Raw genomic sequence first — 27,967 nt, forward strand, 5'->3', positions numbered from 1 at the left:
GCACCGTTGGCGTGATGAGGCGGTCGTGTTGGGGGCCCAGGGCGGCCTTGGCGGCCATGTTGGGGGGCCCAGGGCAGCCCTAGGCCAGAGTGGGTGTGGTAATACCCACGCACGGGTTGGTGACTGAGGAGGAGCCACAGGGCGGTGCTGTGGCTAAGGAGGAGGCCCCGCCTGCGCCATGAGAGGCCGCTGGAAGGAGCGGTTGTGGTGACGATTAAAGGGAAAAACCGTTAAAACCGTTAAATTTCAAACCTTCGTAGCCTGAGGCCGCTGCCCGCCCACTTTAGGAAGTGATCGATGGGCCGCTGGACCAACGGGCGAGCAGAGGGGCAGCCGAGGCCCAATCAGGATCCGCGCGCGCTTCCTCAGCCGCTCCCTCTTTAGAACGTTGTAACTGACAGCGCTTGGCGCCAATTCCAACGGCCGCCGGGAGCGCGCCGGCCCCGCCCGTCGGGTCCAACGCCGCACGCCAATGAGCGCGCGGCGGCGTGGTGAGCGACAGCATCGTCGCCCAATGGCAGTGGAGGGGCGGGGCCCGTCGCTCCGGGTTTCCTCTCCGGCTCGGTCTATTCCCCCCCGCCCCCCCTCAGTCCCCGCGGGTTCTTCGCTGCGAAGAAAATGGCGGCGGCGCCGAGCGGAGACGAGGAGCGATTGTGAGTGGCCGGGGGAGGGAGGGGAGAGGCGGAGACGGGACCATTCGCTCCCCTCGCGCGGGGGGGAGGCGGACGGGCCCATCCCGCGGGCCCCGCGCCAGGAGAGGAGGGGGAGCGCGCGCGGGGGGCTGCGGCTGTTGGTTCCTTCCCGCTCGCGGCGGCCCCTCCTCCCCCTCCCTTTCGCGCGCGCCCGGGGGGTCCCGAGTGCGTCACAGCGGCCCCCTCTGACCGGGGCGGGGCCGCCCCTCACCTGAGGGCGGAGGGAGGAGGCTGAGGGGAGGGAGGTCAAAGGGCAGCTCGCGCCAACCTGACCCCCTCGCGCTAACCTATCCCCCCTCCCCCCGCCGGGCCAACGGCCGGCTCGCGCCAACTCCCCCCCCCAACTGACCTGCCCGGCTCGCGCCAACCCCCTCAGTGTCCCCCCCAGCCCGGCTCGCGCCAACCCCCCACCCCGCCAACGGCCGGCTCGCGCCAACTCCCCCCACCAACTGACCTGCCCGGCTCGCGCCAATCCCCTCAGTGTCCCCCCCAGCCCGGCTCGCGCCAACTCCCCCCCCCAACTGACCTGCCCGGCTCACGCCAGCTTCCCCCTCAGTGTCCCCCCCAGCCCGGCTCGCGCCAACCCCCCACCCCGCCAACGGCCGGCTCGCGCCAACTCCCCCCCCAACTGACCTGCCCGGCTCGCGCCAACCCCCTCAGTGTCCCCCCCAGCCCGGCTCGCGCCAACCCCCCACCCCGCCAACGGCCGGCTCGCGCCAACTCCCCCCCCCCCAACTGACCTGCCCGGCTCGCGCCAATCCCCTGAGCCCCCCTAGCCCGGCTCGCGCCAACCCCCTCAGTGTCACCCCCCCCGGCTCGCGCCAACCCCCTCAGTGTCACCCCCCCCGGCTCACGCCAATCCCCTCAGTGTCCCCCCCAGCCCGGCTCATGCCAACCCCCTCAGTGTCACCCCCCCCGGCTCACGCCAATCCCCTCAGTGTCCCCCCCAGCCCGGCTCATGCCAACCCCCTCAGTGTCACCCCCCCCGGCTCACGCCAACCCCTCACCCAGTGCTGACCCCCCCGCCTACGGCCCGGCTCGTGCCAACTTCCCCCCCCAACTGACCTGCCCGGCTCGCGCCAACCCCCTCAGTGTCCCCCCCAGCCCGGCTCGCGCCAACTCCCCACCCCGCCAACGGCCGGCTCGCGCCAACTCCCCCCCCCAACTGACCTGCTCAGCTCACGCCAGCTTCCCCCTCAGTGTCCCCCCCAGCCCGGCTCGTGCCAACTCCCCCCCCAACTGACCTGCCCGGCTCGCGCCAGCTTCCCCCTCAGTGTCCCCCCCAGCCCGGCTCGCGCCAACTCCCCACCCCGCCAACGGCCGGCTCGCGCCAACTCCCCCCACCAACTGACCTGCCCGGCTCGCGCCAACCCCCTCAGTGTCCCCCCCAGCCCAACTCGCGCCAATCCCCTCAGTGTCCCCCCCAGCCCAACTCGCGCCAATCCCCTCAGTGTCCCCCCCAGCCCGGCTCATGCCAACCCCCTGAGCCCCCCCAGGCCGACTCGTGCCAACCCCCTCAGTGTCACCCCCCCCGGCTCACGCCAACCCCTCACCCAGTGCTGACCCCCCCGCCTACGGCCCAGCTCATGCCAACTTCCCCCCCCAACTGACCTGCCTGGCTCGCGCCAATCCCCTCAGCGTCCCCCCTAGCCCAGCTCATGCCAACCCCCTGAGCCCCCCCAGGCCGACTCGTGCCAACCCCCTCAGTGTCCTCCCCAACCCGACTCGCGCCAATCTCCTGAGCCCGGCTCGCGCCAACCCCCTCAGCGTCCCCCCCAGCCCGGCTCACGCCAACCCCCTCAGCGTCCCCCCCAGCTCAACTCGCGCCAACCCCCTCAGCCTCCCCGCCCCCTGACTCGCGCCAACCCCCTCAGCCTTCCCCCCAGCCCGGCTCGCGCCAACCCCGTCAGCCTCCCCCCCCGGCTCGCGCCAACCCTCTCAGCTCCCCCTCTCAGCCCGGCTCGTGCCAATCCCCTCAGCCTCCCGCCAACACCCTCAGCCTTTCCCCCAGCCCGACTCGCGCCAACCCCCTCAGCCTCCCCACCTGGCTCGCACCAATCCCCTCAGCCACCCCCCCCCGGCTCGCGCCAAGCCCACACCCAGTGCTGACCCCCCCGCCTACGGCCTGGTTCATGCCAACTTCACCCCCCAACCGACCTGCCTGGTTCCCACTAACCCCCTCAGCCGCCCCCTCCCAGGCCCGGCCTGACTCGCGCCAACCCCCTCGATGCCCCCCGGGCCTGGCTCCTGTGCCCAACCACTCAGTGCCACCCTGCCCGGCCCGACTCTTGCCAACCCCCTCAGTGCCGCCCTGCCCGGTTCCCGCCAACCCCTTCAGCCCCTCCCCTGACTCGCGCCAACGCCCTCGGTGCCGCCCTGCCTGTTCCGGCTCCCGCGCCAGCCCACTCAGCCCTCGTCCCCAGGCCCGGCCCGGCCCGGCTCCCGCGCCAGCCCACTCAGCCCTCGTCCCCAGGCCCGGCCCGGCCCGGCTCCCGCGCCAGCCCACTCAGCCCTCGTCCCCAGACCCGGCCCGGCCCGGCTCCCGCGCCAGCCCACTCAGCCCTCGTCCCCAGGCCCGGCCCGGCCCGGCTCCCGCGCCAGCCCACTCAGCCCTCGTCCCCAGGCCCGGCCCGGCTCCCGCGCCAGCCCACTCAGCCCTCGTCCCCAGGCCCGGCCCGGCCCGGCTCCTGCGCCAGCCCACTCAGCTCCAGGCCTGGCCCGGCCCGGCTCCCGCGCCAGCCCACTCAGCCCTCGTCCCCAGGCCCGGCCCGGCCCGGCTCCCGCACCAGCCCACTCAGCCCTCGTCCCCAGGCCCGGCCCGGCTCCCGCGCCAGCCCACTCAGCCCTCGTCCCCAGGCCCGGCCCGGCCCGGCTCCCGCGCCAGCCCACTCAGCCCTCGTCCCCGGGCCCGGCCCGGCCCGGCTCCCGCGCCAGCCCACTCAGCCCTCGTCCCCGGGCCCGGCCCGGCCCGGCCCCCGCGCCAGCCCACTCAGCCCTCGTCCCCGGGCCCGGCCCGGCCCCCGCGCCAGCCCACTCAGCCCTCGTCCCCGGGCCCGGCCCGGCCCGGCCCCCGCGCCAGCCCACTCAGCCCTCGTCCCCGGGCCCGGCCCGGCCCGGCCCCCGCGCCAGCCCACTCAGCCCTCGTCCCCGGGCCCGGCCCGGCCCGGCCCCCGCGCCAGCCCACTCAGCCCTCGTCCCCGGGCCCGGCCCGGCCCCCGCGCCAGCCCACTCAGCCCTCGTCCCCGGGCCCGGCCCGGCCCGGCCCCCGCGCCAGCCCACTCAGCCCTCGTCCCCGGGCCCGGCCCGGCCCGGCCCCCGCGCCAGCCCACTCAGCCCTCGTCCCCGGGCCCGGCCTGGCCCGGCCCCCGCGTCAGCCCTCGTCCCCGGGCCCGGCCCGGCTCCCACGCCAGCCCACTCAGCCCTCGTCCCCGGGCCCGGCCCGGCCCGGCTCCCGCGCCAGCCCACTCAGCCCTCGTCCCCGGGCCCGGCCCGGCCCGGCTCCCGCCCACTCAGCCCTCGTCCCCGGGCCCGGCCCGGCCCGGCTCCCGCCCACTCAACTCTCGTCCCCGGGCCCGGCCCGGCTCCCGCTCCCGCCCACTCAGCCCTCGTCCCCGGGCCCGGCCCGGCTCCCGCTCCCGCCCACTCAGCCCTCGTCCCCAGGCCCGGCCCGGCCCGGCTCCCGCGCCAGCCCACTCAGCCCTCGTCCCCAGGCCCGGCCCGGCCCGGCCCGGCTCCCGCGCCAGCCCACTCAGCCCTCGTCCCCAGGCCCGGCCCGGCCCGGCTCCCGCGCCAGCCCACTCAGCCCTCGTCCCCAGGCCCGGCCCGGCCCGGCTCCCGCGCCAGCCCACTCAGCTCCAGGCCTGGCCCGGCCCGGCCCGGCTCCCGCGCCAGCCCACTCAGCCCTCGTCCCCAGGCCCGGCCCGGCTCCCGCGCCAGCCCACTCAGCCCTCGTCCCCAGGCCCGGCCCGGCCCGGCTCCCGGGCCAGCCCACTCAGCCCTCGTCCCCAGGCCCGGCCCGGCCCGGCTCCCGCGCCAGCCCACTCAGCCCTCGTCCCCAAGCCCGGCCCGGCCCGGCCCCACTCAGCCCTCGTCCCCAGGCCAGGCCCGGCCCGGCTCCCGCGCCAGCCCACTCAGCTCTCGTCCCCAGGCCCGGCCCGGCTCCCGCACCAGCCGCACCCCCCCCCCAGGCCAGGCCCGGCCCGGCTCCCGCGCCAGCCCCCTCGGCGCCGCCCCCCCAGGCCCGGCCCGGCTCCCGCGCCAGCCCCCTCGGCGCCGCCCCCCCAGGCCCGGCCCGGCTCCCGCGCCAGCCCCCTCGGCGCCGCCCCCCCAGGCCCGGCCCGGCTCCCGCGCGAGCCCCCTCGGCGCCGCCCCCCCAGTCCCGGCCCGGCTCCCGCGCCAGCCCCCTCGGCGCCGCCCCCCCAGGCCCGGCCCGGCTCCCGCGCCAGCCCCCTCAGCGCCGCCAACCCCCTCGGCGCTGCCCCTCACTGCCGTCCTGCCCGGCTCCCGCGCCAGCCCCCTCACTGCCGTCCTGCCCGGCTCCCGCGCCAGCCCCCTCGGTGCCGCCCGGCCTGACTCGTTCCAGTCCCCCCCATTGCCGTCTCCCCTGGCCTACTACACGCCAGCCCCCTCGGTGCTGACCCACCCGGATCACGCCGATCCCCCAGTCCAGCTCACACCAGTCCTCTAGTGCCGATCCCCTCGGCCTAGCCCATGCCAACCCCTGAGTAAGCTTACGCCAACCTGGATAGCTACCACCAACTCCTTAGTCCCGACCCCCGCCAGCCCCGCTCACGCCAAGCCCCCTCGGAGGTGTTGATGTCAGCAGCACCATTCTAGTTCCATTCACACCAACCACCCATGTGGCCCAGCCCCCTTTCATGCCAACCCTTCCCCTTGGTGCCCTCACGCCAACCTGGTGTTGCTCTGGGTCCCTCTTGTGACAACTCCCAGCTCTGTCTTGCTGCCCACTCACACCAGCCCCTTTACTGCAGAGCCACTCAGGCCTGCTCCCCCAGAGCCACCCCACTAGCTCCAGTTCCTCCTCGCAGTGCTGCCCCATTTCTGCGCATCCCTTCCTGGCACTGTGGTGCCACTCAGCCCTGCTCACGCCTGCACCCTCTGCCCAGGATGGTGCTGCTGCTCCATTTCCACTCACACCAACTCCACTGATGGCAGCTTTGTTTCCTCTCGTCCCAGTCCTCTGTGGCACTATGGTGCCCCCCACCTGTGCCAGCCCCCCAGTCCTGTGGTGCTGCATGGTGTGGCTCATGCCAACACCTCCTGTCCTTGCCCGATTCCCTTTCACATCAAGTCCTGTGATGCCACCCCAGCCCCTACTCATTGCCAGCTCCCTTGCCATCGTGATGTTGTCCTGGCTCCACTCAAGCCAGCCACACTCCCAGGTCACCCCCTTTCTCTTCATGCTGATCCCATTCCCTGCCCACGCTCAACCCCCTCCTGCCCAGGTGCTGCCCAGCCTCTGCTTATTTCACCCCTTTGGTGTTTTGGATATGCCCGCCGCAGATCTGAGGTCCTGCCCCAATCCTGCTCATGCCAGCCCCTAGCTGCCTCTGCTCACAGCAGCTCCAGCCTCGAGGTGCTGCAGGCTCACCCCAGTTTCCCAAGTATCGCGGGCTCACATTAACTCCATAACACCGCCGGGCCACCCCATGCCAACCCCGGAGGAGCCTCTGACTCCTGCCAGCCCCCTACACCGGGACCCCAAAGTGCCGTGGCCTGCATGCTCGTGCAAACACCTCAGCTCCCCACTCAAGCCAGCCCAGTGAGTCGTGGCACGACGCTAAGGCATTATTGCTGAGCAGCGTCAAGTCCCAAGCACCAAAGCATTGTCCATCCTATGCCAACTCCTGCAGTGTCCTGGACGTGTCCCCCGCACTCCCACCAGCCCCTCTGGTAATCCCAGTGCAGACTGTCACCTGGGCCCTGTCCACTGGGGTCACCTTCATGATGTTTTCCCTCGGGCATAAATTGTTCACGCCGATCTCCTGGCTTCAGGCTTCCTCTTCCATTGGTTTTCCCGACTCTTCTGTGTACCGTGGGGCCACGTCCCGCGCGGTCCTGACTGGATCGCTCTGTTTACCTGACAAATTTTGCAGGAGGGGATTGTTTGAGGGTGACATTCGTAGGACATGAACTGTTGCTCCTTGCATGGCATCGGAACGAGGCTTACAGGAGCTGGGATCTCCAGTGGAGACAGAAAAGCAGCCGTCTCTGGGGAGAAACTTCCTCTGAGAGTTACGCTCGCAGCTAGCACGAGCCACCTGGCTTACCTGGGAGTTTGGGTTACTCAGAGTCTGGTGAATCCGAAGTGCGTGTCATTGAGGTGGTATTAACGTCTAGCCTGTACCAGGGGCCCAGACCGGGGTGAGAATGATTTGCATAGCTGTTGCCGTGCTTTGTAAGCTCTGTGGGGCTGAGACTGTGTCGTTCTGTGCAGCTTTAATTCGTGACTATGGATAAATGTTGAGCATTGCTGCAATTGGCAGAAGATCATCTAAGAAACTGTTCTTTTGAGCTGGGAGCTTGAAGAGATGTTCACTCCCATGCGACCCGTAAGCTTAAATATTTTGAATTGGCTTTTAGGGAAGTGGCATGAAGCTGCACCCAGGGGAGATGGTTACAGCGGGGTGATTTTCGAAGGGGAAAGACCCCAATTGGCTGTGGAAGCCCAGTTTTGTGGAGGCTGATCTCTTATTTGGCAAAACCTGCCGATCAGCCCCTAGCTGGCTGCATCCGTTTCATTTTGACTCTGCGTCTTGGAGATGCGGTGTCCAAAGAGGAACCAAAGCGCCGATGAAAGGGCTAGAGGCTACTGTCCCCGGGAGCTGGGATCCTGGTTCAACACCCTGGGCTGGGCCATGTGGAGACCACCGAGCCAGAGACTCTCTGTCTGCTAGCTTAGCCCCCTTTGGAGAAGGGACCCAGCGTTGGCAACATGTCCCAAGTGCCCGTGATGGCAGGGCCATGAGAGCTCCGGCCACTCCTAACAGCTTAGGTAGCACACAGGAGAGCAGTTGGCAAAACCCCAGAAGCAGGAGCCATCAACTGCCCCCCCCCCGGCCCTCCCCCACTCCAGCCCATGTTTGCCACACGCTCTTAAGGGAGGTCACCGAAATGTTACATCCCGTCCCTGAGAGGCACAAACAGGGGCCGGCAGCTGCGTTCCTGGTGGGAGGTTTGTCGTCTCTCTCTCAGCAGGGGCATACGCTGCAGCTTGCCCCAAAGGTTCCAAAAACCAGATCTGTGTAATAACCCAAATATGGGTTTGTGCTTCTGGGGCTCAGGTTTCTCGAGGATTGCTCTGGACTTGTGCGCACTGGAAATTGAAGTCTGACATTCTGACCCCAGGAGCTGGGGCTGTGGGGAGAAAACCCATCATGTGTCATGAGACTTGTGATGAATTGGCTACGCTAGTTAGGTGGGTTGGGACCTGCCCAGAGCAACGGGCTCCCATCAGGGATGCCCATTGCGATGGGGGGCCTCGATCCAGGGTGAGGGGGGCCTGTGCTATGCCTGGTGTGACGAAGGTCCCTGATGTTTGTTAGCAGGAACGGGGGGACCCCCAATCTTGGTGAGTGCAGGCTTGCTCTGTTGACTGCGCTAATAGCCGTGATCGTTAAGAGGGTGGGCATTAGGGAGTAGCCACCTGGCGTGTGGTGGTTTGTTAACAGCACTCATGGTGCATCTAGGATGTGGAGCAGGCTCGGGCTTGCTGCACCTTGGAGGGCGGAGCCCCCCTGCCAGCGGTGGGCGGGCGAGCTGTGGGAGCCCAGCGGGCAGCACCTAAAACCAGGCTTCTGGTGGGCCACAGGGATTATATTTTTGGAGGCTGAAGGGCTACTGAATGGTCTCTGCTCTGTGCTGTGCAGCCAGCACTGGTGTGTCGTTATTGCAAGGGATCACACTGTGCCGTTTAGGGGAGCTTGGTCCGTCCGGCACCCTCCGAGTGCGGTCGGGGTGGCCACAGCTGGCCAGCTTTCTCTCTGCTCCAGGAATCAGCAGGTTGGAGGCTGCCTTGGTAGGAGATGCTCCAATTTGTGCCCGGAGCGTAGGGTTCGTTCTCGTCGCCTCGTGCGTGAAGTGAACTTCGCAGGCCCGCACTCCGTCCTCTCTCACCGAGATCAGGGCTTTTTCAGTTGTGAATGCGAAGAAGTTCCTATGAGGTGTGGTGGCAAACGCAGCCGGGGGGTCCCGAGGCGGGCGTCGAAATCTGTCACTGTGTGAAAGGATTATATAGGGAGTGGTTTGGGATCGGCTGGACAGAGTTGGAGGTAGGAAATCAGGCCTGACTCCGCAGGCCTCTTCTGACTGTGTATGCGAACGTCCACCAGGGCAGTGTCAGATGGCTCGGGGCTGGGGCCTGCTGCCTTGGAGTTCTCGGGGAACCCGACAGCCCAGCCGCCGTTCGCGAGTACCTCCAGTGGTGATCTCAGGCCGGAACCGGCTCAGATCGTCACACGCTTGGACTTGCGCTTACCCCAAGCCCACCACGTCCGCCAGCCCGGTGCTCGGAGAGAGCCCTGCCCGGCGTCGGCGTTCAACGCTTTTGGATGCAGCAGCGCGGGAGAAGTGTTCCTTCGCTCCCCTACCCTCTGAAATCTGGGAGTGCGAGGGGTTGGAAAGCAGAATATTCAAAGTCTTTTGTAAGTGTCTTCTGCAAATAGCGGCTGCGACCCGGCTCTCTGCCGTGGGGAGAGGCAGGGAGCAGAAAGTGAAACTTGTTCGAAATGTTGGCTCTGGGCTGGGCTGCAGGGTGCCTGGGTTCTTGCCCTGGCGTCTCTGCTGAGTCACTTCCCCAACCCAGGTTTCAGGGCCACCCTGGGGGTGAATTTCACCTTACTGCACACTCAGCCAGCGGGCGCGGTGCCATGCGCATGGTTACGATTTTAGGACTGATTTGTGTCACGGGGGGCTTAGAGATCACAACTGAGAATGGGCTCCGGTGTGCCGGGCGCTGCTCGGGGCCCCCCATTGTGCTGGGCGTTGTGCAGACCCTGTCCCTAGCCCCGGTGTGTCTCTGATACCCTGCTGCCCAACTGTGATCGGGGGCCCCTTTATACACAGACCCCGCCCTCCCCGCTAACGGCCTGAAGCATTAATTATTCTTATTTATGACAGTGGCAGGCCCCAGGCGTCTCACTTGTCCCGCTAGAATGTGTCCCTGACATGCTGAAGGGTAGGATACAGCCCTTCTGTTTCTCCTGAGACTGGCAGATCTTTGGGTTAGGGATGGTGCAGTGGGGGGCCCCAGTCTCTGCAGGGGGTGTCTGTGCAGTGTCAGGGACATGAGGGGGATGCTGATCTCACCTGGGGGGGAGCAGGAATCTGTGCAGCACCTTGCATGGGGGGGATGCAGCTCTGACCTCAGTCGGGGTCTGTGCAGCACCTTGTGTGACCCCAGACCCCTCAGACGGGGAGTCTGAGCAGCCAGCACAACGGGGACCCCAATACCAGACGGGGGGGTTCTGTACAGTGCATGGTGCGGTGTGGATCCCAGCCATAGATGAGAGGGTCTGCGCGGTGCATGGCGTGACGGGGGACCCCAGTCTCTGCCGGGGGGTGCAGCAAGGCAGTACCAGAATGCGGAGAGCATGCCCCCGTCCCGGCAGACTCCAGCGACATCCCAGCGCCTGGCGTTCAACTTCCAAGTCCCTTCTCAACTGGCATCGGGAGCTCGCTCGGCTCCTCGGCCAGTTTGAGCGTGACACACGGCCAGCTTCTGGTTAGCATTGGGAGATGTACGGGGGTGGAGGGGCGTTAGGCCGTGCTTTTCACTGGCAGCTCAAATCACTCACTCTGGCGGATGAAGCCAGTGATCTCCATGGGCAGGGGGTCAGGCTGCAGCGGAGTGGGGTCCCACCCAAGGCTAGGCCATGAAGTGGGACATGGCCGGGTGCCCCGGCAACATTGCTGCCAGCCCATGGAATCCGGGAGGTAGTTTAGCAAAGGGCATTGACTCTGCTCCTGGACGTCGGAGGCGGAAGTAGGTGCCTGCCACCACCGAGTTGCAGCCTGGGTGATGCAGAAGTTCAGACGGCAACTTAAATATCTTAAAATCTACAGGTTGGATCTTGCAGCTGTTGCAGGCCTACCAAACTGCTGTAACTTGACGTGGGAGCTCCGGCCGGGATCTGGCCCCTCGGCTTCGCTGGGGCTCGGGCCGATTGACGCCGGCCGGGATCCGGCTGTTGGAATCTGGGCCTTCTCTTGCAGAAATCCCATGCTCACCGGAGGGAAGTGAGGCTGTTCCCCCAGGGCAGAGTGGGTCCTGCCTGTGTTGCTGACGGCTTGGCGCTGGGATTTTAGTTGGTTGCAGTGGGGTGCTCTCTCTCGCCGTCATCTTCGCTTTCTTCGCCAAGTTGGGTTGAAACGTCTCGGTCACTGAGGAAGTGGCTGGAGCTGGTGGCTGGGTGTCCCCAGACAGGGCAGCATGTGCAGGAAGCCGGCCCCGTGGTGGAGTGTTTCCCGGCCAGCCTCCTGGGACGGGGGTGCTCGCTGCTCCCCCTCCTGCCATCGCCCGGCGGCCCAGCCCTCAGGGCTTCGCCCACCCACCCAGACGGCTGCAGAGGCCCCGTGTTCAGCTCCGATGCAGGGGGCCAGACTCCTCTTTGCTGCTAACAGTGATCTCAGGCACCCTCTCGAAACCCGCGCCCTGGGCCTGCATTCATCTGGCCCCCTCTGCGGCGACGGGAACCCCTGCCCGTTTCTGGGAGCGCTCTGCCTTGAATTTTAAAAAGCTGCTGGCACAAAAGGCCCAGGGATGCTTTATTTTTGCCCTTTCTGTGGGCGAAGCATTGCCCGAGCTGCTGAAAAGGGGCGTGTGAATTGAGCGGCTGTTGAGCTGGCTACGGGGGAGGGGAGGACGACAGCGTCTCTCCCCCCTTCTGCTCTGGGGACGGTGTCCGCCAGCCCCTTGGCCTTGGGTCACTGGGAATGTTTCTCGCTGCTCAGAAAGCACCGCAGTTGAGCCTGGCTTTGCCAGGCGCGGAGGTCGCTGTTCGTGGCGCTGACACCAAGTTGCCATGGGACCTTTGGCAAATTACTTCACCTCTATGCCTCAGTTTCCCCTCTCACCCTGTCTGTCGCTATGTGTCTATCAGCCTGCACAGTTGGGGGGCCCATGAATCTCAGCTTAGGTGGACGGTTGGGCAGAGGGATCCCCCCATCTTGGGGGTGGTCTGTGTGCCCCTGTCATGAACAGGGGTCCTCAGGCTTGTTTGGGGAGCCTGACACAAACAGGTACCCAGTCACAGCCAAGGAGGGGGTGTCTGTGCAGCTCCCAGCATGGATGGAGGGGTCCCCTGATTACAGCTGGGGGGCGCAGGTCTCTAGGGCACCCAGCACAGATTGGGGGTCCCCCGATTGCAACCGGGGGAGAGGATTTGTGCAGCTCTCAGCGGAGATGGGAGGGCCCCCTCGATCACAACCAGGGGGGTCTGTGCGGCACCCAGCGGAGATGGGGGGGTCCCCCAATCACAGTCGGGGGGGTCTGTCCAGCACCCAGTGGAGATGAGGGGAGTCCCCCAATCACAGCCGGAGGGGGGGTGTTCGGCACCCAGCGGAGATGGAGGGGGGTCTACCCGATCGCTGCTGGGGGGGGTCTTTGCGGCACCCAGCAGAGATGGTGGGGTCCCCTAATCGCAGCTGGGGGGGACCTATGGGGTACCCAGCGGAGATGGGGGGTCCCCCGATTGCAGCCAAGGGGGTCTGTGCTGCACCAGCAGAGATGGGGGGTCCCCCAATTGCAGCCGAGGGGGTCTGTGCTGCACCCAGCAGAGATGGGGGGGTCCCCCGATTGCAGCCAAGGGGGTCTGTGCAGGACCCAGCAGAGATGGGGGGGTCCCCCAATTGCAGCTGAGGGGGTCTGCAGTGGCACCCAGCGGAGATCGGGGTTCCCCCGATCGCAGCCGGAATCTGGTGACGTTCCTCACACGATGCTGTGGTTCGTCCAGTGCTGGGTGGCGCACTGCTCTTCGGGGGGGGGGGGGGGGGCAGCATGAGCCCTGGGTGAGCAGCCTCCCATGCCCGGCAGCCCCCTGCCAAGCGAATAGCCAAGCTCCTCCCTGGCGGTGGGTGCTGGGGTCTGTCTTCTAACCAGCAAGAGAGTCTGGTTTGTGTCTTGGCTGGGGCTCGGGGGTTGCACCCTCCTGGGGCTCTAGCAGTTCAGTGACGCGTCTGGGCTGACCCCCCCCGGGGCTGTCCTGGGCAGCTGGGTGAAAGGAGCTGACCCACGGCGCTTGGCTGCCCACAGCAGCCAAGGGGGAGCCTCCACTGGCTGCGCCTTGGGCGTATTCAGGTTGTTCTCAGGCTGCCAGCCGTGCGGAGCGTGGGCTGGCTGGCGGCTGGATCCGGCCCCCAGAGCGGCTCTGTGCGGCCCCGTGCCGGTCTCACCGGCCGGGCGAGCTCGCCCTTTGGTTTCTCTAGGTGGCCTGCAGAGGTGCTGTGTGGCGCTGACGGGGGTCGTTCCCAGCTCGTACCTCAGACCTGCTGGGTGACTGAGCAAGTCCCTTCCCCACCTTGATCGCTAGCTAGGACAGGAACTGTTCAGGTTGGAGAGCCCAGTGCAGTGAAGGGGAGGTCAGATCTCCGTTGAGGGCAGGGTCTCTGCTACTCCTGGCACAGTGAGGGGGTCCAATTTCTGTCTGTTCAGCTCCCAGTTTGCTGGGGGGGGGCAATTTCAGTTGGGGGGCGTCTATGCAGCCTCTGATGCTGGGGTCCCGCCCAGTCTCTCCTAAGGGGGACTCGTACGGAGAGGTTTTAAAAACCAGTGACTTTAGATGTCTTTAGTTTTTGGGCCCAGAGGGGCCTTTTTTTCCAGCGGGCCGGTGATCAAGACCCTTTCAAAGGGGTAAAACATGGAGGCACCTGGGCCCGCCGCTCAGGTGCCCACTAGCCGGGTGTGTGAAAGGCTCTGCCTGGGGCGCAGCGGGAAGGAAGGCAGAGTTTAAAGCCCTGGCCATTCGTCTCTTCCCTTCCTTGCCGCTCTGCACTCCCAGCCGCCCAGGCGTGTGCCCCCTGGCTCCGGCTGCTCTGCTGGCGCTAGTGGGGCAGAAGCTCGGGGCTGAGTCGAAAGGCTGCGCAGGGAATCACTCTTGTGATCTACGGCTGTCCTTTCCCGTGGGGAAAACACGCACCAGCAGCCGGGGCAGCGGCACAGGCTCTGGCAACAGCTGGGTGGCGCTGCGCACACATGCGCCCCGGGGAACAAGGCCTCTCCGAGGGCCCCGAGACTCGGCCCCTCCTGCTTTCTTCTGCCCCAGTCAGCAGAATTAGGGCAAATGGGTAATGCCTGGAGGCACTGGAGATGGGAGGTGGCCATCATGCTGGGGCTTGCACACGCCTGCGCACACAGCAAGAGACTGCCCTTCCCCCAGAGAGCAGATCGTTTAAACAGACAAAGCAGCAGGAGAGGAAACTGAGGCACAGCTCAGAGAAGTGAGTTGCCCAAGGTCTCACAGCAGCTAGCAGAGGTGGGAAAAGAACCCAGGAGTCCTGAGAAGGCCCCACTGCCTCGGCAAATCAACTAGAACTTGGTAGTGGTATCGCCATGGCATCCAGGCATGACAATGGGTAATCTAGATTTATGGCCTTACTGCGCCAGGCGCTGCGCACTCCCAGTGAGTCAGCCCTGGCCCGGGAGGACGGCCCAGAGCTTTGGGCAGCGGCCTGGTATTGAACGACTCCAGGTTCACGTCTGATCTACGCTGCAAGTCTCTTTGCCTCTTCAGGCCGCCGGGGCATGCGGGGAGGAATCCAGGGGTCTTGCGGGAGCCTCAGGTTGTGGTTTGGGGGAAATCCTGCTGCCTTGACATCTGGGCTTGTTGTAAAACAGCGACAGTTTTCCACCAAACGAAATTTGAGAATCACTTTGTTCCGGGCTGGTTGAACCGTTCCGATCAAGTCCAGATGTTTTGCTCCGATTTTCACCTTTTTAATTGTTAGTTTGAATTGACACAATAACAAGAGAAACGAAGAATGGGCATGTTCTGATGAAATCAAAATGTCTTCTTCAGATTTCAGTGGTTTCCAGTTGTCTTTTTATTAGAATTTCGAATACGAAAGACGATACATTGGAAAATGAGTGATTGAACTGGCCCGAGGTTGAAAAGTCTCCTCCTGATTCAGAGCGTCTATACAGCGTAGATTGTGTTCTTTAGACAATCCCTACATGAAAAGTCATAGAATCACTGAGCCGTAGGACTGAAAAGAGCCTTGCAGAGGCGTCTAGTGCAGCCCTCCGGCAGGACCAAGGAAAGCCAGAGGATCCCTGACAGGTTTGTCCAACCTGTTCGACACCGGGGATTCCACAGCCTCCCGGGGCAGCTGATGGCAGAGCTGAACTGTCCGAGTTACAAAGCGTTACCTAGCAGCTATTCGCGGCTCCCTTCTGTGGATGAAGGCCATCGCTGCGTTTCCTACTGTCAGTGGCTGTGGGGAACAATTGATTCCCATCCTCGTTAGCCCAGGCCCTTAATGGATGTGAAGGCTGGGCTCAGCCCTCTGCTCTCCTTTGGCCTCTCTCCCCATCCTTCCTGACGTGCGGTGCCCAGAACTGGACGTGGCTCCAGCGGAGCCCGCATAGCGGGACGGTTCCCTCCGACGTGCTCCGCCTGACGCTCCTGAGAACGGCATTAGCCCTCTTCCCAGCTGCTTCCCGTTGGTGGCTCTGCTGCCTTGCCACAGCCTGGCCACCGAGCAGCCACACCCCTCTTGTAGTTGGGCGTTTGATTTTCCCTTCCGAAGAGTCGCCCTTCCGTACGCTTCACTGCCATTTCTGTCTTTTAAATCATACCTTGCTAGAATCTAGAATATAAAATACAATTGGAACATTCCTATAAAGTCAAAATATTTCATTCCAGTTTGAACTTACTTTAATTGTAGCTTATATGGTCCTTTAGAATATAAACTAAAATCCATTTTGAAATGACAAATGGAGCCATCTGTAATTTAGCACCTAAAATACATTTCAGCCGGGGTTGAGATGCTTTGTTCCAACCCCCCTTCTTGCCCCACAAACGAAACTTCATCAAATCCACACGCCCTCACGGAAAGTTTTCTTTTTGACCAAACAGCATTTTGGTGGCAAACCATTCGATCAGGAATCTAAGAAATGCACTAATGATGGTGAGGCGCTCGGCTCCTGGGAAGAGTGAGTGCCAGAGTTGTAGGTCTGGACTGGGCGCCTCTCTGGCTGGGTCCAGGATTTTATGAGCTGAGCGCTGGTGGTTTGGTTGTAGGATGTGCTGGGAGCAATCCAGGGCTGGCCAACATGCACCAGTGGGGTGGGGTTTCCCCTCTGCCGTGTCCAGTCCGCAGAAGAGGCGTGGAAACGGCCAGCGGAATTCGTCTCCGTTCCCATGTCAGCAGGCACTGCAGCTTCTCCGAGGCCGGGAGCCCGTCGGGAAGAAATGCAAGATGCACTCTGGGTGAACTGGAATGACGGGTGCTATCCAGGAGGTGCAGATGGTGGTCAGATAGTCCCTTCTGGCCTGGTGATCTGTGCGTCTAGGTCCAGGTTCGGTTCACTCCTTCCCCAGCGCCCTGGGGAGTGGTTCCTACCTTGGCTAAAGGAATCGGTCGAGGCTCTGTATTTAAAGCCGCGCGGCGAAGCCTTGCTGGGCGCCATGACCGTGGGATGCGTTCCGGGAGCAAGGGAGGGCTCCGGCTGACTCCTCCGCGAGGGCGTCTGGCTTGACATCGTTACTGATTTCACGAGCACCAGGGAGCGTAGGACTGGATCTGAAGCGCTCTCAGGCCCGCCATCATGAAATCCCATCAGTGAACCTATCCAGCTTCCAGCGGGCGAGGGGGGTTTTCCCCTGCTCTTCCTAGAACCTTCTCATTCTCCGACCGCTGGTCCCTGCCCGGTTTACCCCCTCTGTTCTCGGATCAGCTGGGGGCCCCCGCTCCACCGCATTGACGCCAAGCTCTCAGATGGCCTCTGGCTCCAGCTGAGGCTACACAAGCCTCACGAGTCTCCTCTCGTGCGATCAGCCCTCTGGGCCTGTGCCCGTCGGCAACGCTCTGGGGCATCCCAAATTGGGGCCCAGGATCCCAGTGCCAACAGCAGCAGGACTTCCCAGGCTCTCCTGGGAAACCAGCCTAGGATGGGCTGGGCCCTTCCTGTAGCCACTGCCCATCACCGTGAGCGACCGTCTGTCCAGCGCCTCATGCAGGCCTGGGCTGGGGCTCCCAGGGGCTGAGGAAGCAGGACGCCTGGGTTCTCTCCTGGTTCTGGGCGGGTCTGGGTGCTTAGAGCAGGACGCCTGGGTTCTCTCCTGGTTCTGGGCGGGTCTGGGTGCTTAGAGCAGGACGCCTGGGTTCTCTCCTGGTTCTGGGCGGGTCTGGGTGCTTAGAGCAGGACACCTGGGATTCCTCCTGGCTCAGGGTGGGTGTCTGGGCAGTTAGAGCAGGACACCTGGGTTCTCTCCTGGCTCGGGGAGGTGTCTGGGCAGTTAGAGCAGGACGCCTGGGTTCTCTCCTGGCTCAGGGTGGGTGTCTGGGCAGTTAGAGCAGGACGCCTGGGTTCTCTCCTGGCTCAGGGTGGGTGTCTGGGCAGTTAGAGCAGGACGCCTGGGTTCTCTCCTGGCTCGGGGGGCGTGTCTGGGCAGTTAGAGCAGGACGCCTGGGTTCTCTCCTGGCTCGGGGGGGTGTCTGGGCAGTTAGAGCAGGACGCCTGGGTTCTCTCCTGGCTCGGGTGAAGAGAGGGGTCTGGGCAGTTAGAGCAGGACGCCTGGGTTCTCTCCTGGCTCGGGGGGCGTGTCTGGGCAGTTAGAGCAGGACGTCTGGGTTCTCTCCTGGCTCGGGGGGGGGCGGGGCGGGGAGGTGTCTGGGCGGTTAGAGCAGGACGCCTGGGTTCTCTCCTGCATGCTCACACCTCTATGGAGGGAATGAATGGGGGGCAGACGCTTGTGTTGCTCCTCTGGCTGTGGGGCGGGTGGGTCAATGGGCCCTGTCACCTGTCCGCGCAGTGGCTGATCCTGGTCAGGTGGGGGTCGCTGAGCCCTTCTGCCCCGCCCCCACCAGTGCAATGCCAGTCTCCTGGGACACTATGAGTGCAGCAGAGCCAGGAGGGGGACCCCGGCGTCCCGCCTGGCAATTCCCCGGGATGGAGCCCCCCCAAAGAACTGGTCTCCATGTCAACCCCGGCGCCTGAGGCAGGCCGCTTCGCTGGTGCTGTGGGTCCTGGGTGGGCTCCAGCTGTGGTGTCACCCTCCCCGGCCTCACAGGCCTGCCTGGCCTGAGCGGCGGGTTTCTGGGGTGCCTGAGACCACAGCTCAGCGTGTCTGCCCGGAACGGAGCAGAGGGGCAGCACAGGAGCCTTGTGTGGGCCTCTGCACCGCCCCCCACACCTGAAAGCAGGGGGACCTTGCACGGGGCGCTGCACAACCGCCCCCACACTGTCCCAGGTGCTAACTAGACCCCCCAGTCCCTCGCCCGGGTGCAGGCCAGACCTGTGTTCACCAAGGGGCCGGAGGGGGTCCTGCTCTGCCTCTCCAGACTGCACCATACGGTGCATTGACTCTCGTGCACAGTATGGTGACGGGAGCGTCCTTTTCACCAGCCTTCGCCACGAGCCAGCGGAAGGGCTGAGCTTTGGAGGGGACGATCTCTCTCCTCAGTCTGCGGCCGTGCGCAGAACTAACCAAACCCGGCCGTGTGCAGCGGGAACTGGGGCCTTCAGTCTTTTGTTTGCGGACACCGAAAACTTTGGCTGGAAAGCAGAGACCTCTGGGCTGTGGTTATGGACCCCTGGGACGAAGGCTGCGGACCCCCAGGGGTCTCTAATAGGCTGCACGTCGTGCGACGCAGCACGTTTGGCCCAAACGTGGCTACATGTGCAGCACTCTTCGCTTCGTGCAGTCGAGATCTGGCAAGGATCTGGCCGGCTTTATCATGGCGCTAAGCACAGGGTGTGTCTGTGTCCGCCTGGCCCTCCTTGCCGCCCCCTGCTCGGTGGTCGTGGGGCGCTTCCCCCTCACAGCCGGAGAACCCACCTCCTGGCAGCCTCTTTCTGCTCTGCTCTGGCTGGCCAAGGGACATGGGCCGGGCTTCGGTGTGGGGTCCTCAGGCCTTTGGATTCCACTCACATGTGCGGGGTCTGAGCTCAGGGTCCCTGTTACGCCAGGCGCTGCGCACCCCCCTCTCCCCCCAGCGAGCTCAGGGTCCCTGTTACGCCAGGTGCTGCGCACCCCCCCTCTCCCCGCCTCCGGACCTCAGGATCCCCACCTCCCTGAGGGCTGCGCACACCCCCCAGACTGAGATTGGGGGCTGTGTTTCACAGGGCACTGTCTGGTGCATACGCAGGCTCTGATTTTGCTTGTGGGGTGGTGTCTCTATGGCTCTTGTTGCAGGGGGGGAGCCTCCATTTTGGTCGGGGTCTGTGCAGCACCCAGCGTGCTGGGGGGCTCAGATCTCAGCCCTGGGGGTTCCTGCAGCGCCCAGTGGGACGCGCCTCCCCCAGGTAATGGGATGTTGGTGTCTAACGGGAGCGGGGGAGGCCGTGTGAGTGGCCTGGTGCTCCCAGCTGCTGTCTGCCTGCCAGAGCCAGCTGATCCGTGAGCCCCAAGCGCCATCGTGTGCCCGATGTGGGAACTGCTGGAAGGCACCGTCCTCTGCCCGGCTGGCCCAGAGGAGGGGGGCGGCGCCGAGCACCCCCCCCCCCCGTCGTGCCAGGCGCTGCACGGGCCCCCTGCCCTGAGGCTGGCCCTGGCTGCAGCCCCCCAGAGCCGCCGAGAGGGGAAAGGCTGGGATGCCGGGGTTCCACTCCAGATCCCTCTGCCCTCACGCAGGCCGGGGAGCATTCGCGCCAGGCACAGTGCGGAGCTGTGCCGCTGCGGAGCGGAACCAAGCCCGCGATCGGGGGCCCCCCGGCTTTGTGGGGAGCATTTTCCACAAGACTTCTCCTGGGGCTGTTTTTAGCCACAGATGTGCCAGTCACTCTGATCCCCGGAGCGGGGCTGGGGCAATCCTGCGCCACCACCCCCGAACGCCCACCCCATCGTCCACCGCCGGGGGGCGGGCGTCAGCACAACAGGACCCTGATTGGGGCTGCTGTGCTAACCACCAGTGGGGGCAGCAGTGCCCAGCCACATCAGCCCCAAGCAGGAGGAATGAGGAGTTGCGGGGAGCAGCTTCTCAGCACCCCCAGCTGGCCAAGCGTTTGGGCAGGGCCATGCATGTGATGCACAACTACCGAGGGGGCTGAGACAAGGGAAGGCCAAGTTGAACGTTTGTTGTACAGACAAAACTACACAGGATCTTTTCAGGGGGCAAGACAAAGATGCCACATTTATTATGATAACAATCTGATTTATGACCAATAACTAATATCTTAATCCTTATACACACACATTATACCTAATACCTACACATACACACCAGATGTTCTGCAGCTGCTGCATAGTTACCAGGCCTAGACATAGCTTGAGTTCGTGGCTTGATTTCCCAGCTTGGGTTGGTAGCTCGGGGCGGCAAACTGGCCAGGACGGCCGGGCGCAAGGACGAGCTGGGTCTCTGTTGGGTGCGCACTGATGTCCTTCCATGTTGGCAGCAGAACGTTACCCCCCAAAGTCTCCCATCTCACCCATCCTTTTTGTGGGCTTTAGTCTGAATCCAGAGTCTATAGGTCTTGCTGTGTCACTGCCTCTGGGTTTGGTGATTGATCACCCGTCAATTGCAGGCGACATTCAGCCTAGGACCTGGCTTTGATCTTTCTTCTACTGTACCTTTTATTTTTAGGGTGGACACTTCTTACTTTGTTAGGGCTCTCGTCTGCATCTTCAGCCGGTGGGGTTTGAACTTTATTTCATCAGGACAGGCTGGGGCTGGAGGTTGATTCCGTCATTCATACATGCCTCATTCACACATCTAAACTAAACCAAAAAGATTATAGCAGCATTTGCAAAAATGAAGGTTGGAGGAAGCTTTTACAAAATGGAGTGAGCATTTTAAAATGGGGTTTGAATTACAATATGGCAAACAGTGAACAGAAGTTACAGTGTAGGCAAGTGTAGTGAATGGTGAACAGAAGTTACATTAATAAAGTGAACAATTAAAAACAATTTCATTTATCAGTTCTACACATTGCTTGGTTTCATTCTACCCTGAGAGGCGGCCACCTCTGGGGCGGAGCATCCTCCCTCCATATGCCAGGCCCTGTTGAGATGCAGCCACATCTGGTGCGGAACGGCCTCACTCTGTACCCGCGGCCTTGCTGAGATGCAGCCCCCTCTGGAGTGGAGCAGAGCGACTTCCGCACACACATCCGGCCCTGTTGAGATGCACCCACCCTGGGGCAGAGCAGGCTACCATCATCCCCACGCAGAGCGGGTCTGCCGCAAATCCAGCCCCACGCAGCATCGGAGTGCTGGCGTTAAAGCTCGTCTCGTTAGGGGGAAGGACGAACCTCGTCCCCAAACAGACTTGTGGCCACACGCTGCAAGTCGGAAATTGCCTTTTCCAGGAGGCCACCGGCTGCTGCCTGAGTCTGCCAAGAGCCTGTGCTGCCCGCAGTGAGCGGGTGCAGCTGGCCCGGATGTGACCCACAGCATCCACCCTGCCAGACGTGCTGACGAGCCTGGCTCGGCTTCCTCTTCAAAGGGGAACTGAGCCCCACCATGGTTTGTTCTTGTCTCTGCCAGCGGGGCCGTGAGCGAGGGCTGGGGGGCCTGCATGTGGCTTGGAAGCACATCTCTCCCTGGTGGACTCCATCCCTCTAGGCTGACTGACCGGCTTGCAGTTTGGTGGAGAGTCTGCCACAGAGCCCCTAGGACCTCACGTGGGGACGGATTCTGGGCCTCAGTTTCCCCATCTATAAAAATGGGATCACCTCCTTCCCCCTCGCGAGCGGGTGACCAGGGCTGTGAATTATGCCATGCCCCCAGCCGCAGATCACCAGCCAGTGGCCTCTTGGGACTAACGTGACAGCGAGGCTCGGCGCCCCCCCGGCTCGGCGCCGTTGGTAGAAATCCAGCTCTGCACCGGGCCTGAAGAGCGTCACGCCGACGGCTCCCATGTCGCCCCAGGTTTCCAGGAAGCCGAGCGGCAGCAGGCGCCTGTTGTTTACCAACGCTCGTAGGGGGCTGTGCAGTATTAATTATAGCTCAGAGCAGCGAGACACTTCCTATTTTCTCCCCTAGCCGCCGCCTCCGCATTTATCTCGGCAGCCGGGTTTGCTGCTGATTTAGGTGGGGAGACCTCAGCAGAATTGAAACGTGCCAGAGCCTAGAACGGAGGACTGGAGAACGTGGCCTGGGGGTTAGCCTGGAGTGTCATCCCTTCATAACCGCATCCAGCTCCGGCTTCAAACGAGTTCCCGTCGTCCTGCTCTGCTGGGGCTGGAAACCTGCTGCGACCCAGCCTCCGCGGATCCGTGGCCACCGTTAGCGCCAGTAGTGCTTCTCCCTCCCCAAGGTGCTTAGGGAGAGCACCCTTTGGCCGGCGTCTTGGGCTTGCTGTCCTCTCACGAGATCCATCGCCGCTGTTCCTCGGATCGGGCCAGCGTGTGCTTAGAACGGGCTGGAAAACGGGACTTGCGTCCTGTGGGAAATTTGGCCCATTTGAAGCAGGGTTTGACTACAAAACAGACTGACATGGCCACAGAAATTTGGAACAGTTGACAACATTTGGAAACATCCAATTGTTTCAATCCCAGAAAACGGTTGAATAAAATATGATTAACGATCTGTAAAACAAAGCTATTCAAATGAATATTCTTCTAATAGAAGTTCAAACAAAACACATTTATCTTCTCAAGCTGTTTGGCATAAAATGTTAAATATATAGATATAAAAATACAACCATGTAAAAATGGCGTCTAATCAAAGTCTAAATGAAATGTTTGAACCTTATTGAATATTTTGATGCTGTGATATATTAAGCAGCTATAAAAATATTAAATAGCCGTAAAGTATAACATTACAATTGTAAAGAAAAAAAATTCTAATAAAAGTCTAAATGAAACATTTTTGCCTTATCAAATGGTTTTGATAATATCAAATGTTAGATATAAATATCCATAAACATAAACCAGCCCTAAAATTAATATTCTGATATCCAAAGCCATTTTATCTTAACTCATCATTTTGTTTAGATGATGTCAAAACAATATAATATAAAATATTAAATGTCCATATTAAATATATTAATAGGTTTAATCTTATCTGAAAGTCTAAATGTACATATTAAAATAGATACAATTTGATCACCTACGTCTAAACAAAATTAAATGAACTGGCAGTTGAAACATATTATGTAGTTTCATTTTGATGTTGGAATGTTTTGTTTTCAAATTTGCCACAATACAATATATTCAATATAGAATGTTTGTATAAATATACAATCTAAACGTTTGAATGAAATGAGTTGAAAACGCTTAACTTTATCCAATAGGTTGGTTTCTATAATGTCAAAACGTCATAAATCTCGTAAATAGTTTAAATAGAATATCTAAGTCTATACTAAACAAAATAAGAGTTGCCACATTTTGGCCTCATTGGATTGACGGCTGTTGATGTCAAAACATTTTATACGTGTCCTAGAAAGCTGTGGGAAGGTTGCCAGGTTGTCACCTGTGCGGGGGGGGGCTGACGCTTGGAGGGGCTGTTGAGTCAGCGTAAAGCAAAGGGACGAGCTCCAGGCAGGGCTGAGCGCTCATTCAGAATAACGCCAAGTTCGGGCAGCGCTGCCGTTAGCCGCCTGCAACCGTCCAGCTGTTAAGTTCTCAGCCATTTTTGGCTCTTTTTAACTTTCCCAGTTATGCCTACGCGACAGCAGGGACTTGAGCTAGGGTAGGAACAGTCTCGAAAGCCTAAACAAAGTGAAACGAAAGAAGACTCCAAAAGCTTTCTGGGTCCTTGTGACATCAGACACAGCATTGGAGAGAGCTAATAGCACAGACCGGGTGTGACTGACTAGGATATGTCAACTCTAACATTCTCTGAAAGTCATAATGTAGGGAAATGCAGCCAGCGCCTAAAGCTGGAATCTCGGCGGCTGCTTGCTTTGGAGGGCAGAATGTCGTATCTTACAAAACGCACATATTCAGTGTCTTGGCTGATTCATTTCAAGACTTATCAGTCGAAAATGTCCTGTTCTGCCAGACATTTCACTTTGGACTGACCAGTGATTTCCCGCCCGATCTGCTCTGTCGAAAAACGGGCGAACGAAGCCACGTGTAGTCAAGATTTCAGGAGTCCGAGCAAGTCCCAAAATCATCTGCTCTACGATCAGTCCCCGTTTCTCGTTACAAATCTACACCTTATTTGCTGCCAGTCAGAGGTTTCCATCCTGCCCTCTGGCTGCGGGATCATAGACCCCTCTGCCGACAGACGCCTGCCCCATTCCCTGCTTCTGTACTGAGCTCGGACTCTGGGCACAGGCAGGTGCGACAGGAGACACTGGTGGTCCGGGCTTTCCTTGCAGCTGGCTGGAACCTGCCCAGGCCCATCCTCCAGCTCGCTGGTGTGTGTGTGAGACTGTTGTGGGAGCATCGGGATCAGGACCCGCTGACACGCTGGGCGCTGCACAGACGCCCCAGCCCCCCCTGGACTGAGTTCGGGGTCAGGCCGGGCGCCGACAGACACACACTCACACACCTCTGGGCGGGACCAGGAGCCAGGGGGCTATTTAACGGGGGGTTGGCTGGGAGTCCTCCCAGGTGCATCCCCCCAATCTTGACACGTCTCTTTGATTTCCTCCCCCAGGGAAGAAAAATCTGAGGACCAGAATCTGCAGGGCCTCAAGGACAAGTCCCCGAAGGCCAAAAAGATGAAGAAGGAGAAGCAGAGGGAAGCTGAGCCGGCCGAGGCGGGCAAGGCGGAGACGTCCGAAGGAGCGGGGGCTGCCCCGGCTGCCCCCGAGGCCTCGGCCTCTCCCAAGCAGCGGCGCTCCATCATCCGGGACCGTGGCCCCATGTACGACGACCCCACGCTGCCCGAGGGCTGGACGCGGAAGCTGAAGCAGAGGAAGTCGGGCCGCTCGGCGGGAAAGTACGACGTCTACCTGATCAAGTGAGTGGGGGCAGAGCCTACGCCTCCCAGCATGCACTTGGTCTTGGGGGGAAGGACTACGGCTCCCAGCATGCACTGGGTCTCTGGTGGAGGGGAAGGACTATGGCTCCCAGCATGCACTGGGTCTTGGGGGGAGGACTACGGCTTCCAGCATGCACTGGGTCTCTGTTGGGGGGGGCAGGATGACGGCTTCCAGCATGCACTGGGCTTGGGGGGGGGGCGGGCTATGGCTCCCAGCATGCACTGGGTCTCTGGTGGGGGGGCAGGACTATGGCTCCCAGCATGCACTGGGTCTGTGGGGGTGGGCAGGACTACAGCTCCCAGCATGCACTGGGTTTTGGTGGGGGTGGGGTGGGACCATGGCTCCCAGCATGCAGTACTGTCCCGAGCATTGTGTGCTGGGACTTGTAGTATCACCTTGGGGTCTGGTTAAAGGCACAGGCACGATGAATGTTAGCCAGAGTTCCCAGTTCCCCAAAGGTTGGAGAAGGATCCCCTGGATCGTGGGGCCCCCAGTGTGTCCCCCACATCTTCTCCAGACCCCCCCAATCCCCTGCTGAGCAGCAGCTGGACAAGCTGGGGGAACCGAGCCCACACAGCTGGTGCTATGGGGGTCTTCCTGTCTTGGGCAGTGTGTGGGGGATCCCCTGCTCACCCACTTCCTTGTGCCCGCTTGGAGGGGTGGATCCTATTAACCCTTGTTCTCCCAACCCCGCAGCCCCCAGGGCAAGGCCTTCCGCTCCAAGGTGGAGCTTATCGCTTACTTCGAAAAGGTAGGGGACACCTCCCTGGACCCCAACGACTTCGACTTCACGGTGACGGGCCGGGGCAGCCCCTCACGGCGAGAGCAGAGGCCCCCCAAGAAGGCAAAAGCCCAGAAGGGCCCCGGGACGGGGCGTGGGCGGGGCAGGCCCAAGGGCAGTGGCTCGGCCCGGCCCAAGGCGGCTGCCTCGGAGGGCGTGCAGGTCAAGCGGGTGATCGAGAAGAGCTCCGGCAAGCTGCTGGTCAAGATGCCATTCCAGCCGGGGCTGCCGGGGGGCACCGGAGGGGCGGGGGGCTCGGCCACCACCTCAGCGGCCCCGGGGGCGGGCGGGCGGCGGCCGGGGCGCAAGCGGAAGGCGGAGTCGGACCCGCAGACGCTGCCCAAGAAGCGGGGACGCAAGCCGGGGGCGGCGGCGGGGCCTGTGGGGCCAGCGGTGGCCGAGGCCAAGAAGAAGGTGGTGAAAGAACCGTCCTTCCAGGCCGTGCAGGAGACGGTGCTACCCATCAAGAAACGCAAGACCCGCGAGGCCGTGGCCCTGGAGGTGACCCCCCCGCCCCCCGAGCGCAGCCCCAAGGGACCCCGTCCTGGGCGCCGGAGCAAGGAGAGCAGCCCCAAGGGGCGAGGGGGCAACGCTGCCCCCGCCTCCCCCTCCCCTAGCCGCAAGGAGCCACAGCCGCCCCCCCCCACCGCACCAGCCCCCCGCCGAGCCTCTGGCCCAGCCCCCCGCCAGCCCCAAGGACAGCGTGAGCCCCCCCGAGGCTCAGGACTTGAGCAGCAAGGGGCAGCCGGAGAGCGACGGCTGCCCCAAGGAGCCGCCTAAGACTCAGCCGCCAGCTGTGCTCTACAAACACCGAGGGGAAGGGGAGCGCAAAGACGCTGTGTCCACCTCCTCGTCGGCGCCCCGGCCCAGCAGCAGAGACGAGGCAGTGGATACCAGGACGCCTGTCTCGGAGCGCGTCAGCTGACTTTGGGCGGCCCACGGCTAGCGGGATGGACGGACAGACAGACAGACACACACACACACCCCCAAGACGAGAGGCAGCTGCTCCCGGGTAGGGCTCCGGCAAAGCACCTCCCCAGCCCCACGGCGCCCCCTGGCTTCCACCCCTCCTCCACTTCTCCCCCCCTCCCCGTTTTTAATACCAAGAAGCACAGTGAGGGGTGTGGACCCCCCCTGGGTTGGAAGCCACTTTGCACTTTTTCTATAAGAGAGGGGTGCCCTCCCCGATGCTTTGCTGCATATACTACTGACCAGGCCAGCTGTTTGGTGGGGCTGCCCCCCCAGCTCCTGAACACCCCCCACCGGGCGGGATGAGGAGGGGACCGTGTGTGTGGATCCCCCTCTCCCTCTCCCTCTCCAGTGCCATGTAACGTCGTCGTCTGTTCTTCAGTATCGATCCGTGTTTGTTTTGGTAGGGCCCACGTAGGGGGACTCAGCCCCTCTCCCCCAGACTCCGAACAAAGTGGGGGCGCTCAGAGCCTGTTCTTCCCGCAGGGTGGGGGGCCGAGGAACGACAACGTTCTTCCACTTCTTTCTCAATGTTACTAGCTTAGGAAACCATTTGCACTAACCAGCCTTTGGCAGGCTGGGGATAGGGGGTCGGGTGTGAAACTACCTGTAACTCTTGGATCGGTACCGAGGAGGAGGGAGGGCAAAGCCCTGAGCATCAATGGGTTTCTAACGGGGCTGCTTCGGGAGGGGGAAATCCAGGGCTCTCCATTAATACCTGCGCTTCCCCCCAGCCCCAGCTGCCCCCACCCAGCCCCAGGGGCATGGCTTGTATGGTCGGGCAGGGGGGAGGGCAGATGGGAAGGGAAAACCTAGCTGAAACCCCCCCCCAAGGAGGGCTGTGCCTTTTTTTTTTTAATGATGGACACAAAGGGTTTAAAATAAATTCCTCCCCCCTCCCTAAGGTGAGTGAAATGGGGAGGGGCCGATCCCCTCTGCTCAGAGCCCTGCGGCCAAGAGAGAAATACACCAGAGGCTGAGCTCTGTGCTGTGCATAGCGGTGCGATACAGCTCCACCGGCCCAGAACCCAGCCCTCCCCATTGCAAACCGGAGTGACTCTGCATTGACCGTAGGGGAGCTGAGATCAGAACCCAGCTCTGGCCCCGTTGCAAACCGGAGTGACTCTGCATTGACCGCAGGGGAGCTCAAATCAGAACCCAGCTCTGGCCCCCATTGCAAACCGGAGTGACTCTGCATTGACCGCAGGGAAGCTGAGATCAGAACCCAGCTCTGGCCCCATTGCAAACCGGAGTGACTCTGCATTGACCGCAGGGGAGCTCAAATCAGAACCTAGCCTTGACCCATTGCAAACCAGAGTGACTCTGCATTGACCGCAGGGGAGCTGAGACCAGAACCCAGCCCTGGCCCATTGCAATCAAGAGTGACTCTGCATTGACCACAGGGAACTAAGATCAGAATCTGGCCCTGCCCCTGTTACAATCAAGAGTGATTCTGGACTGACGCAGGGGA

At 62.4% G+C, this 27,967-nt stretch overlaps 1 protein-coding gene across 1 annotated transcript; it reads left to right on the top strand.

The window, feature by feature from the left end:
• The first annotated feature begins 519 nt into the window (after positions 1-519).
• Positions 520-27,853, top strand: MECP2 (methyl-CpG binding protein 2). Its single transcript, XM_050927318.1, is given in 4 exon segments — positions 520-653; positions 24,419-24,724; positions 25,443-26,163; positions 26,165-27,853. Coding segments are annotated over 4 exon segments (1,350 nt in total). The 5' UTR covers positions 520-618; the 3' UTR covers positions 26,453-27,853.
• The last annotated feature ends 114 nt before the right edge of the window (positions 27,854-27,967 follow it).

This window comes from Gopherus flavomarginatus, chromosome 18 (assembly GCF_025201925.1).
Source record: "Gopherus flavomarginatus isolate rGopFla2 chromosome 18, rGopFla2.mat.asm, whole genome shotgun sequence".
NCBI lineage: Eukaryota > Metazoa > Chordata > Testudines > Testudinidae > Gopherus > Gopherus flavomarginatus.